The 14,302-nt window shown below is 42.1% G+C and overlaps 1 protein-coding gene across 2 annotated transcripts in view; it reads left to right on the forward strand.

The window, feature by feature from the left end:
* MOCS1 (molybdenum cofactor synthesis 1) overlaps positions 1 to 8,830 on the forward strand; it is a 59,331-nt gene extending 50,501 nt beyond the window's left edge. Inside the window, exons 10-11 of one of the 2 annotated variants that reach the window (XM_048517081.1) lie at positions 274 to 321; positions 4,922 to 8,830. In XM_048517081.1, coding sequence (XP_048373038.1) covers positions 274 to 321; positions 4,922 to 5,799 — 926 coding nt within the window. In that variant the 3' untranslated portion in view covers positions 5,800 to 8,830. Of the gene's footprint in view, positions 1 to 273; positions 337 to 4,921 lie in introns of both variants that reach the window. The other variant, XM_048517154.1, reaches the window with a different exon arrangement.
* Positions 8,831 to 14,302: the final 5,472 nt, after the last annotated feature.

Raw genomic sequence — 14,302 nt, forward strand, 5'->3', positions numbered from 1 at the left:
CCAACTCTTAACACCTTCACACACTATTCTTCAGCTGTAGGTATACCTGAAGTTTTCCATTCCTGTGCATGTAATATTCTTGCTGCTGCTGTCATATATAAAAACAAACTTCCAGCAAATGGGTTATCAATTCAGGCCCACTTTGTTTTGCTTTTGCAAATACTTTAGAATACTTTGCACTGAACTTTAGAATACTTTGCACTGTAGAATATTTAGATGAGTACAACTCAGTGAGAGTCTGTAATTCTTGCCTATTCATTACTTTATTTCCAGGCATGTTCAACATTTCTCAGATGAACAACAGACCAATGATCCTCATTGGTGGGTGATCAGTGAGTACGTAAAAAACCATTCTGTCCCCCTGTCTCTTGGAAAGGAATTCAGGCTAACTCATGCAAAACTGAATGTACTGCCAGCATAGTCTAGGCATATCTAAATTTCTAAACGAGAGATATAAAATCTTAGAATATAGATAAATAAAAAACAAGCCAAACCAAGCAGAAAATATATCTTTTGGTAACAATCTCAGAATGTGCGTGACATAAACACCTTTGCTGTGTGTACACCTTGCTTGTCAGCTTCATGGAAGCATCTGTGTTGCTTTGCTTTTTCTTCTTGCGACATCTGATTGAGCAGCTTAAAATAAAAAAGTCCTTCATTCTTTGTCTCAGTCATTTTAAAAGCTAGTACGTAGTAGGGATCGACAACTTGGGATACAGGAACAGTCTATTCCTTCCATGGCGTATAGGAACAGTTTGGTAATTTAGGCCCTATTCTGATAGCACTGATGGGGAACGGGGGATTGCATTTAATCAAATGAGACATTTTGGGGTGAAAGACGGAGCTAGATGCAAAGATAGGGGCCATCCAACTGCTTTTGGAATGGCAGGCGTCTTCCTATAGCCTTTTACGTAGCCAGTAACTGGATATCGTCTGACAAGCATGCATTTTGCATCATGGGTAAACTAACCACTGGCATTCTTTGTCCAAACACTGTGGGCTCTGTGACCAGAGCTAGCACATCTGTACAAAGATCAGCTAGAGAGGCTTTGTAATTTAGACTTCAGGCTTTATTATACAATGAAGGCAGCTAGCATATGAACAGACAGATGAAAATGGGTGGGGAACACACGGGTGGGGGGTTGAGGAAATGTAGCATTCACTGCACAAAATTGAATGCTATGAAAAAAATTAATTGTAACATGTTGCCATACTTTTCTTTCATTGTTTTAGTCAGATCTTTAAAATATAATCTGATCCCAGCGCTTCATTCAAAGGCAACTTTTTTCCCTTGACATGTTCTTTCTCATAGGTTCACTTACAGTGTAGGGCATTTGATAAGTTTAGAAATTCAGCTGAAAGTTTTACAGGAGATGCTGCTACTGTGTACAGAACAGAAGAAAAATGGTTCTGTGAGTTTGCAGTGTTGGACTATGGAAAATGTGTGTCCTGTTCTGAAATCCTCACATTGCTGTAATCTGCCCTCTGCTTCTCATGCCCAGTAATTAATACTAGTACCTTCTATGGCAGACAGTCTCACTGCATCCTCTTTAAGTGTTACGTAGTGAGATTCAGTCCCATTTGTTCTGAGTGTGAAGAGCCGAGGAAGAAGAGGAACAGAAGTTTGCATTTATACTGTTTTTCTCAACTGCAGGGAGTCTTAAAGCAGCTTAACAAACTTCTTCTCTTCCTTTCCCCGCAACAGACACCTTGTAAGGTAGTGGGGCTGAGATAGTTCTGAGAGAACTGTGACTTGCCCAAGGTCACCCAGCAGGCTTCATGGGTCCAGTTCACCAGATTAGGGTTCACCACTCAGGTGAAAGAATGGGGAATCAAACCTGATTCTCCAAATTACTCTAGCGTGCATTACTTAGCAGTCGCTCCAAGTTATGTGGGGGCCTTGCTTTGTTGTATGCTATCGTGAGAAGAAATTTGTTAACAGAAAGTTCATAAATATCCCTGATGGTAATTGTTTAATTCTGTTATTTCTTTTATATTTTTTCTTGGGGGGGGGGGGGGCGGAGAATTATGCTATATCCCATGTTTTAAGATGACTTATAATTCTGAACATTGAAAACATAACAAAATGCCATAAAACCCCATCAACTCTTCCAGACCTGTGGCTTGCCATTTAAAGCAGCCTTATAGTACCCCCTACAAATCTTCAAGAAGCACATTCTGCAAGGTAGTAACTAGTATAGAAGAAATTTAAGTTCTAGTAGATACCAAGTGAGTCTCCTTAAGGTGGAAAACAACCAGAAGGTAGAAACCAGGAGACTGTAGTTGTAGCAGAGGGATGTTCTACTAGCCCTCTAGAAATTGTTTATGAGAGCCAGCATGGTATAGAGATTAAGAGCGGTGGGACTCTAATCTGGTGATTCAGGTTTGTTTCTCCACTCCTACTCGTGAAGCCTGCTAGCTGACCTTGGACTAGTCACAGTACTCTTCAGACTCTCTCAGCTCATCTACCTGACAAGGTGTCTGTTGTGGGGAGAGTAAGGGAATGTGATTATATGTGATTATCAGCTGCATAATGGCCTATTATGCACAAGGTGTCTGGCGTGCAATGGGGGTAACAAGATTTCTTGTGTAGATTTATTTCCTCAAGTCGTACTTTCACTTTCCGTTCTCTCCACGACAAGGAAGACCAATTCTAACGCAATTTTTAATTTGCTTTGTGGCAAAGAGGGTAGATTTGCCAGTGAGTAAAGCTTTGCCTGGACATGTTCCCTCTACCCACAGCCAGCCTACCTAACTCCACCCTTCCCATTCCCTCGCATTACTGTCCACGCCTTCCCCCTTCCCCCTCATTCCATGTTGCTGGCTCTTTCTCTAAGTGCTTATATCAGAACAGTACAAGCAGGGTCTCTTTCTGTCTCTACTCCACTTCTCCCACTCTGCTTCCACCCTCCCTGATGATTGGAAGGGCTTTTTACAACTTTATTTCAAGCAAGCCTCTATTTTAAAACAATTTTCCTGGCTGCAGCAGCAGCAGCCGATATAACTGTATCGATATAACTGCAATTTAACAAATCCCTTTATCTTGCAATTATGGGTGTGATTAGATCTGTGCCTTTAAGAGGAGTTGACAGGTGGAGTTAAGAGAACCAGAAAAAGCTGCAGAGGCCCTTTGAGACCAGAATAAAGCTAGCTGTGGGTCGGGTAGAGAATGGCACCTTGCATGAAAACAGAAAAACGTGAGGAGATCATACTACAACCTCATCGCACAGCTAAAAGCCATGTGTTAAGTTTTCCAAGCATAATGGACCTTAAACTCCTTAAGGAGGAGAAAAGCCGATATAAAAACCTAATCTTGTTCAGTTCATTAAGATAATCCTGAGTATGGCACCTCTGGAAAGATTGGTTGTTGTGGGTTTTCCAGGCTGTGTGGCCATGGTCTGGTAGATCTTGTTCCTAACGTTTCATCTGCATCTGTGGCTGGCATCTTTGGAGGTGTATCATAGAGGGAAGTCTGTTACACACTGTGTCCAGACTTCCCTCTGTGATACACCTCTGAAGATGCCAGCCACAGATGCAGGCGAAACGTTAGGAACAAGATCTACCACACCACGGCCACACAACCCGGAAAACCCACAACAACCAGTTGAATCCGGCCGTGAAAGCCTTTGACAATACATCTGTAAAGATTGTTTCTCCAAAGAGAAGGCTAAACACTCCTTGATGAACAGAAGGCATCTTATCTACTGATCATTTGGGTACTTTATCAATTTTTTTCCAGTTCTTCTCCCCCTCCACCCCCACCCCCCAGTATTCTTGGCCTCAATCTGGGTCAAGAACAGGTTTTCAGAGCTTAACTGTGGCCTCTAGCCTCAAGAGAAAATGAACAAAGGGCATTGCATGGTATTTCTGGCTCATGATCTCTGGAGGAGCTGGCTGCATAAATCCATGGAGTGGAGAGAGTTCTGAGACGGAAACACTAAATGCTTTTTGAGAATGCTTTTCCAGAGTACAAAGGGGTAAGATGCTCCTTAGGCATGTTGAAATGGCCTGTGAGAAGGCAGGGAATTTTTTTCCTGTATTGTGCCTTCACTAGATGCTGGAAGATAGCTGCACAAACTACCTACATACTGTTAAGAGAGATCTGGCCACTGCTTTCTTCTTTTTCCTCTCGTGCTCATAAAGAGTAGCTCAGTTGGAGTTAGTCCTTGGCACTGGACTCTAGAATTGACACAGCCAAGGGATTAATGAGAAGGGCAGCCAGTTCCCAGTGGACCTGGACCTTGAGATGGCAGAGCGCCCAGCCTGAGCAGGAGTAACATGTCTCTGAGGGACGCTGAGCAGTCTGCCTCAAAGCTCCAAGTATGGTGTGTCTGTTGCTAGTGCAGCAAGAGCTGGCAAGAACAAGTGGTACTTCTGTAGACACTTGAAGCTCTTGCCTGTGTCTTCCTGTGTGAAGCAGCACCAGAGTTTTGCTCAGATGGTCAAGGTGTGACATGCTATAAGGGAGATAGTTAGAAGTTAACTGATATGTTTCTAGTTTTCTGCACTGACAGAGGGAACCTGACTGTGTGATGTTGTTCTCCCATGCTGTGGTTCATATTAAGAATGGAAGTGGAAAGAGATCAGCCTTATACGTGACCTCTCTGTGGGCCTCAATACAGAGCCTAGTGGAGTTCTTCAGTTTTGCCTCTGAAGTTAATTCCCTATCCCTACCTAATTCTCAGTTTCAAGTGAGTAAGGCCATTCTGCCAATCTTCTAGGTTCCCAGTTAGAATAAAGAAATAGTTGGCAAAGTAGACTACTACTTCAGGGGCAATTTACTGACCATAATTAAGTCTGTCACATTTATCTAGTCTTGCTTACGAGTACTTGAAGAGTTTCCATGCTGTATAAGATCATTAGTAGCATTTGACATTTTAGATGATGAAAGTCTGTTCTGTGTTTGTCATTCTTTTCCTAGAATCAGCATCAAGGTCATTCCCACTGCTTGAAGATGTCGTGCACAACCAAGGAACTTTAAATGGTGCCAGGTCCAGACTTGGCCACTGGCTGACTCCGAGAGCCAGTTTATCCAAGCTGATGGGGAAAACATTTAAGAAAAATGTGTTTACAGGACATCATGCCTTGCCAGGATCTCACACAGCACGACAACTTGTATCAGGAATTCTGCAAGCTCAGCTGAGTAGCAACTGCATTCTACAAAAGAATTTGAGCTCTAGTTTGGACACCAAGTGCCTTAGGACAGGAATGTCTCCCTCCAAGCCGAAATCCCACAAGATTAGGGTCGTTCACTTCAATGTGGGAAACCAGCTGTCAGAGAAGCAGTCAAGATGTCTGTCCACTGTCAAGTTTCTTGGTGCCTCAGACTGCCTAACCCACACTGACCAGGACGGCCGGGCTTCCATGGTGGATGTGGGCAGAAAGGTTGATTCTGAAAGGACCGCAGTGGCCAGTGCCGTGGTTCACCTGGGTGAGAAGGTGTTTGAATTAGTGCGGCAGAACCAGATGAAAAAAGGGGATGTGCTGGCAGTTGCCCAGATTGCAGGGATTCAGGGTGCTAAGTTGACCAGTCAGCTGATCCCTCTTTGCCACAACATTCCGCTAAATCTGGTGGATGTTTCTCTGAGTCTAGATGAGAGCAAGCATGTGGTAGTGATCCAGGCTCTGTGCCGCACATACGGGAAAACAGGTGTTGAGATGGAGGCCTTGACAGCTGTCAGTCTAGCTGCTTTGACTGTGTACGATATGTGCAAAGCAGTCACTCATGACATGACCATTGAAGATATAAAACTACTCAGCAAGGAAGGAGGGCAGAGAGGAAACTTCCAGCGAGGTTAGCAGGTATCTGAAGATTCTGAACCAACAGAGAAAGGCTTGGTTCCTTGGAGTCAAAGGCTTCCTCACACTAAGATCTCACCTTGCTAAAGTATTCTGGGCTTGTGAAATTTGCTGAGGTGTACCTGGGCAGAACACCTCAACTATTTGCACATACTCTCTTCATTAGCACTAAAATCACTTGTACACCAGGACTTCAATTAGAATCCATGGCTTAGGGGTTGGCTGATGCAGAACTAAGAATTCAAACTGGAACAAAATTAGTCAACTGAGCTGTTATGTTGATGCCTTGCTTAGGCCCAAAATGACAAAAAATAAACAAGTAGCTATCTGATTGTTTCCTAGACAGCCTGTACTTGATATCGGGAATCATTTGTTTGCCCACTGGAAGAAATGGGTGCTAAGTAATCAGCTTTGTGTAGAAAGACCTGTACATAAACTTAATATTGAGTATAAATATGTCACAGTAACTTGCACCACCAAAACTGTTTCCTGGCTACAAAATTGTGCCTAATGTAGCTCAAAATATAACCAAGCTAGATCATGTTTCTTCCAATTTGGCACACTTCTCCTTTGAGCAATGTTTCAGGGGAACAGTCCTGTTTGTCTTCTTTAGGAATAATGTACTGAGAGCCATACTTTTTGTGTCAAAGCTACTCACAAGGATACCTTTCCCAACATTCAGAATTGTTTTCACTTTATTTCCTTGAACCACATCAGTCTCGATATCAGAATTTTCTCTTGCATTTACTGATCTCTCTTTGCCTGCTGTTCCTCTGACATGCAAGGACAGAGATAGCAGGTCAGTGTCTTTGACAGCCACATCTGTGCAGTAGCAGCAGGTCCTTCCCAAATGCAGCAAAAAAAAAGTAGCAGCAGCAGCTTGCAACCCATCAGCTAGATCTCCACCACCTCCTTGAGGGGTGCTCCAGTCCCTTCATCAAGAAGTGTGTAGCTAGTTTTAATGCTGACAGTGCTGATAATGAGTATTTTGTGTAGCTGATTCTTGGAACCAGTTGGGTGCTTTGAACGCATTCAGGTAAGTATGACCAAGCATAACCCAGCTTGATGGCTTAATACAGGGTAGCCATTCTGCGAAAATGGCACTTATGCTGTTGTGACGTTTTGGTGCCTTTTCCTTTTGTTTGAGTTCACACAGGGCCCTTTTCAGTGTATACTTTGGACAAATTACTTTGAAAGGATGATTGCCATTCTGAGATCAACCAGGGAAATTTTTGTGAAGGCATATGTTGCATCTCATGTTGCCTGCTGTGATATTTGAACAATGTTGACTTCCCCACTAAGCAGTTCGTAAATGGCAGGGAATTATCTTAATAGGCATGCATGGCAAATCTTGGGCCCTCAGTATGCAACAAGCAAAGCTATTTCAGTGTTGTGAGCCAAGACACTGAGAAATATGTTTATGTTTTGTCCTATAGCAACCCTTGAAAAAAATGTCTTATTGCTTGTAAATAGTGAGAGGGAAGTCAGGCTGCAGGGAGCTACTTATCAGGAAGCTCCAGCAAAATAATACAATTTGGCCTGTGCCATGTTATGGCTAAGATGAGTGACAACTAAACCAAAATCAACATTTGTTTGTGTAGCCCCATCACAGCAACCTAATTCTAGTCGCCAATGTCCTAACTCTCATCTCCTGTATCAGACAATAAATGCTCTGAATTCACATCGGCAGCATCCATAAGATCCACCAAAAAGGATTCCTATGCAAATACTGGTGAAATGAAAGCTACAAGGAGAGACTCAGTGGCAGAGCATCTGCAGGGTTCCTGGCATCTCCAGCCCCTACCAGTCTGAATAGAAAATACTGCCTATGGTGGACCAGAGGGCTGATTCTGTATAAGGTAGCTTCATGTAAGTTCAATGAGGGTATACCACATTGCTACCAGTGGAGTATTGTTTGTGGCTGATAAGTTATCACTGTTGGGGTAGACTAGGACACTGACGTAACAAGCAAGGGCAGATTGCCCTTGTGGTTCTGGTAGCACCCCAGGAACAGCCCAGTCCAGACCTGGGCCTACATGAAGTCTCAGCCTACTAACTCATCCAGTGCTGCCAGCATCACAGAGGCCACTTGGCTCATCTGGCTCCTAGCCAGTCACCAGGAACTTGCTAGATAAGTTAAAGATCAGTCTGCCCTGGTCAGTCTTGCCCCTGTTGCTTAGGGATGGCAGGTTGCAGTTCAATTTTGATTTAAGTCAGTAGCAAAAGAGCCATGGGCATGATGTCAAACTTGAGCTTGCAAACTAAATGTCACGAAACTAATTTTGAATAGACTTCCAGAGATTAAGTTAGAAGATAATAAAGACTATATAGTTCCCACATATTAAATGCCAAGGAGTTCTTTTTTTAAAAAAAGAAACCTATACAAGATGCACATGTGATGGTATTTTTGTTTTGTTTGCTTTTATTTAAATGCAGTGACACAACATCTTTTTAGGGGGCTTACAAATGAAGTTGGCTCCATGAAAAGAAAATGTATTGCAAATACTGGATCTAAATATGTTACATTAACTTTTAGGGAAGGCTATGCACTAACAGATGACAGGGTTGGATCCCATGGACCTGTAATGGCTGAACTTTCCTCTGACAGAGAATCCTTCCATTGGAGGAAGGCACCACTGTTAGAATAGATCTGCAGGATCCAACCTTCTATCTAGGCATGAAGTTCTTTATTCAATTGCACTGGAATTTTTATTTGATGATGAATAAATAGGGCTATATGGCTTAGGGATTTGGTAAAGTGACCTTTTGATTTGTCTTAGGAGGCCAGTTACATTTGAAGTGACTTAATGGTGTCTTTTGGTGCCATAACTGAACACTGTTATGCTCTGGCAACTACGCACAACCATTTGGACATTAAAGTGTCGTACGGTGTAAGCATGTTTTATAGATAACAACTTATGGAATTGGGGAAGAATTATTTACACCCAGCTATACTGTGGTGGTATCATTGAGAAACTTTTTTGCTTTTTTTGGCTGTAGTAGATTTCTAATAAATTACAGTTACAATCAATAACAGAATATGTGTGTTTATTTTCATGTTCATTTCATGTACCCAGTGAGTACCCGTTTACAAACTTTTGCAAACTATCTTGAACCATCTCAGTCTTTAGAACTGAGCAGCATTTGTGAGCCTCTGCCAAAAATATATCAGGTTGTACATTGTTGCCTATTAGAATGACTGACCCAAGGCAGAATGAAGGTAAGGAATAGCCATTGAAAGACTTTGTAAAAGAAGGAGCGGCTAGCAATGAAAGTAACTTTCCTTATAGTCAAAGCAAGGGAAAGTGTCCAGAGAACAAGGAAGAGCAACAGCAGGGATACAAAAAGGGATAATGGGGGCTGGTACAATACCCAGACTTTTGGGAGGAGGGAGGCAAGGGAAAGAACCCCAACAGCCCAGTCATAGATGTTTGGCAAGACAATACCCCTCCCTCCCTCCCTCTTTTTTTTTTTTTTTGCAACACTACTCTCCTTGCTATGTAGCCTTGGGGAGGGGTGGGGGGTGGGGGTAAAGCCAAGGCAAAGAGCCCTGTCACTATTGTTTTGCAAGGCAAGATTTATTTTTTTTAAAAAAAGTAAAAGCAGCAGCACACTCCTCACTGTGTAGACCTAGGGTGGGCGGAAGCCTAAGCAAAGAGTTCTTCACTGCTGTTTTGCAACACAAGAATTTTGTAAAGGAAAAGCAGCAGTATTCTCCTTGCTGTGTAGCTGGGGGGCAGGGGGAGGGACCAAGGTAAAGAACCAGCAAAGGCATGTATAGTTCTCAATTTCTATTCCCCATTCACATGGCTCTCTCTCCCCCCCCCCTCTCTCTCTCTCAAAAAAAACCCCCCTTCCTGATTTTTACACTGTCCTGTGGGGCAAAATCAAAATATACTTTATTGCCTTGCCAACATCATATTTAATAGATCAGGGCTTCAGTGCAGTCACCCGGCTTCTTTCCAAACAGAGAAACAGACTGAAGATTATAGAAAGTTGGAGATGTAAGACTTCTTCTTAGTGCCTTGCAGCCTTATGTTGAGAAGCTGATATCCCTGCACCAAGTATATCCATCCCATTAAAACTAAAGACATAACAGGTGAGATGCAAACATCACATTTCATACTGTTAAAACAGATAAATACATTGTTTTACTAGGTCATGTTTTATTTGTGAAATACATGTGTTTACAGTGTTAGAAGTAGCTCACAGTTTACTCATTCATCCAACAGCAGCTGTTTCAAGGTGGATCCCTCTGCCCCCATCAACAGAAAAATCCTCTAGGTAAGGGCTTTGTCTACTTTTCTGAAACATTGGGCAGGTGCCATATTGAGAAAAAGTGCTCAGAAGAACCACAAGTGACTCCTTAGCTACTGAGTGAGTGTCACTATGTTAATGGATTATCTTCTATGACATCTGGAGATCCTTGTTTCGTTCTTGGATTTTGGTCATAAAAGACACTTGGATTTGTTGTGTTGTCAGGCATAGGATCTATATTACATAGCACATGAGCTGGCTGGTAAATGGATCTCTGAAAAATTCTGAATTGGAATACAGTGGAATTTAATGAGGTATTCTAAATAACATAGTGGTATTGTATAGGTCAGATATTCCCTGTACACTTTCTGCCTCACTGTATATTTTGGGCTTGTTCATAAAGTCTTTTCAGATCTTGACTTTCTGAAATGAAAGAGTTAATAAATCTGAATGTCCCAACAGGGGCTTACATACCAATGTCATATTTTGTAGGATAAGGATTTTCTACAAACTCTGAAGAACAGTCCTTACATCCTCCCACAAAAATAATTGGATCATGATCCAAATTGTACCTCTTGACATGATGAGCTAGACAATAGTTGAAAGCACTTTAGATGAATGGTGAAATGGGAATGTTGCTTTCAAGAGTCCTAATGATTAAGATCTCTGAAATTTCTGTTGACTCAGACAAAGCTAGGTAAGCAATCTAATACTTCCATTAGTACATATATGTTGGCCTTTTATCCTGAAAAATTTTAAGAATTATTTGCTAATATTTTGGATGGAGCACATCAGTGTCCTTGTTGAGACATCCAGGCCAATATCTCTTTTCTATTCAAGCAGCTACCCCCTCAGTTCTCCGCTTCAGCAATCTATCCTTCTTCAGCCAAGATGTGGCACTAAGTTGAAATGTTATAAGTCATCACCATGTGCAGCACTGGTTGCTGACACAGAAAGACATTGAGAGGGAAGGGGAGGCACAAGGTCCACATATAAACAAAGTTGAGGAGATACTGTATATACTCGTGTATAAGTCGACCCGCATATAAGTCGAGGCACCTAATTTTGCTACAAAAACTGGGAAAACTTATTGACTCGCGTATAAGTCGAGGGTGGGAAATGCAGCATCAATTGAGGCATCAGTAGGTTAAGTGTTTTTGAATATTTATTTCAAAGAAAAACAGTAAACTGGCTCTGTAAGTGGAAAAGAGGGTCAACAAGAACAATATGGTATCAACCATAACTTTAAAAGTACAAAAACCTTAGCTCAGCCAGCAACCAAGCTAAAACACAAGAGTTAAAATCCTTCAAAACCGGATTCCTCATCATCATCTGTATGTCCAAATGTAACCCAACTTAGATTTTAAGAGGGATATTATCAGAAATGAAAAATCTACTATTAGCTTCCATTGTAAACAATGGGGGATGGGGCATCCCCTTTGGGGGTCAATAATTTTGGATCCCCTGACCCAAACTTCGCCAAACCTGGCTGGTATTATAAAGAGACTCTCCTGATGAGACCAGCCAGGTTTGGTGAAGTTTGGTTCAGAGGGTCCAAAGTTATGGACCCTCAAAAGGGTAGCCCCATCTACTAATAGCTCCTATTGAAAACAATGGGGAATGGGGGCACCTCCTTTGGGGGTCCATAACTTTTGACCCCCTGAACCAAACTTTACCAAACTTGGCTGGTATCATCAGGAGAGTCTTCTGAGGGTACCCTGAAGTTTTGGTGCCTCTAGCATAAAAGCTGCACCCCCTGCTGGCCGGCAAAGTAAAAACACACAAAAAATTTAATGACCCGCATATAAGTCGAGGGGAGCTTTTTCAGCATTAAAAATGTGCTGAAAAATTCGACTTATACATGAGTATCTACGGTAATACGTGCTACCCACAAAGTGTTGTGTCTTATGTTACGGCTGGCAGTTCTGCCCGATATTTACTAAAGTTGTGGTTGGTGGAAAAGGTAAAATGCTGCCAAAGCCTGCGTTTCAGGGTTTGGAGAGAATTGAGGCAAAGCTGCACTAGTCTCATTAACACAGAAAGCAAGAATCTGGAGAATTACAAGGGCTCAGAAATGTTCTTGATGTGAAGCCAAATGCCTCAGTGTGCATATTCACACAGAAGGGGCATATCTTGAGAACTTCTCCATTCTAATGATAAATGAAAGACAGAGCATCACCATGGCATATGTAACTGAACTGAAATGTTGTCGTTCTTTACAAGATATTCTTATTTTCTATAAAGCTGGGTTTGTTTGAGATGGCCAACATGGTCATCCCATGACTAGAGATTGACAGCTCCAAGGCAGTTCATTATCTGTTTGTATTTGTTTGAGAGAGGCAGAATATTTAAAAATACATGTATTCTGTCACTACCCCTTTAAAAGATAGATGTCCTGGGTTATAGCCGTTTGAAGATGGCTCTACTTTTGAACAATGTGAACATAAGGGGGTTAGATGATTGTCACCATTTCAGTTTCTGATGTTCCTCTATTTGATACAATGGTGAGTAAACATTTTTGCAGATTGCCTACTGTAATAATACTTCCAGTCTATTTGCAGGACAAGCCAGCTATGCCCAGAGGTCCAGAAATACTCACCATTTGCTGCAAGTGCCTCAGTGTGCATTATTCTGCTATGTCAAATGTTCTTTAGATCGTGCTGATTGTACTGTGAGATATTGCAAAATCCAGATTTGGGGAGATAGTTCTCCCCAGGAGCAATATGGCATCGTTGCTTCTCTTCAAGATGTTGAATTTGAAAAGGAGAGGGGGCATTAAGAGCTGGCAGAAGAGAAGGTGGTGGCAGCATTGAAGAACCACTGCATTTGTTTAAAGTGGTTCCACATGGAATGAACGAGGACCTAATTGGTTGCTGAGCATCTTGCTGTGTGGTTTTGGGCAGTCATTCCACATCAACAAGCTGTTATTTATTTACTTTAAAACTTGCATTCCGTGGAAAAAGATGGCCCAAGATAGTATTATTGCTAAAATTAAATACAGCTGGCAGGAGTGCAACGAGGGGGAGAGAGACCCACTCAGTGAGTAGGACAAGGCCTGCAAACATAACTACTGTTGCTTTTAAAACGAACTTCTCTGCTCCATATTTGCTAGATTCAACCCTGGGAGAAAACCTTTCTCCCCTTAAAGTTTAAGAGGCTGCCTTTAGGAAGCAGACCTCTCTGATCCTACTTTGTATCCTGGCCAAGTCTTATCTAAACTCCTGCTTTGCTGCTTAGGATTCCCAGGTTCATGAAATGTGAGAATTTATAAATGCAAAGCATGAGCTGAGCACTGCATTCAGCCATGGCCCTTTTGGTAATCTAAGGCCTGATTAGCATCTTTTATGAGGGCAGATTTATCATTGCAATGAAATAAAAACACACAAATTATTTCAAGCCTCTTCCCATAATGGAAACACTGCCAAATTATCATATAATACAGCCAAATGGAATAGGATCCGCATTCTGTACTAGGGAACATCCTATGTTCAGAGTAAATGATGCAAATTGGATTACTTGTTTCATTTTGTGTAATTCTTATTGTGACATTATAGGGGTGGGGCATTAAAACTGGCATTTAGATGAATCTACTGGGAATGGCTTGGGGAGCTATGTACAGTGGTGGGATTCAGCAGGTTCACACCACTTTGGCAGAACCGGTTGTTAAAATGGTGCTTGTAAACAACCAGTTGTTAAATTATTTGAATCCCACCACTGGAACCGGTTGTTAAATCATTTAAATCTCACTACTGGCTACGTATGGATGATACTCCACTTTGGGTTACCTCTTCTTCAGACATTCAGAGACTGTGATCAGAAAGTAATGATGGGCAGTATGAAAGCTGACAGAGTTGCCCTTTATCCAGAGGAAGACCTGAGGTGCTGAGAGCAAGCCACAATGGTCCAGTATTCAGCCAGTTCTAAACAGAAGCTGCCTCTGAAGAACAGGCATGGCTTTGCCTCTGAAGAACAGGCATGACTTTCTCCAGGTTTAGCTGTGACCTCTTCAAGAGAAAAAGGGTATGACCACCATGAGACATAGCATGGAAAAGAGCTACATGGGGCTGCCTCTGAAGGGTGTCTCAGAACTCCAACAGATAAAAAAAAAATGCTAGCAAGACTTTGCCTGTGGAGATGATAGTCTACATTTGTTCAAATCTTGGCATTAGAATCCATTTGTGTTTCTGGTTTTGTTCTGTCCCGCAAGTAAAGCAATCAAAAGGTGCCCTGTTCTTGGGTGGAACAG

Source organism: Sphaerodactylus townsendi, linkage group LG01 (genome assembly GCF_021028975.2).
Source record: "Sphaerodactylus townsendi isolate TG3544 linkage group LG01, MPM_Stown_v2.3, whole genome shotgun sequence".
Classification (NCBI taxonomy): Eukaryota; Metazoa; Chordata; class Lepidosauria; order Squamata; family Sphaerodactylidae; genus Sphaerodactylus; species Sphaerodactylus townsendi.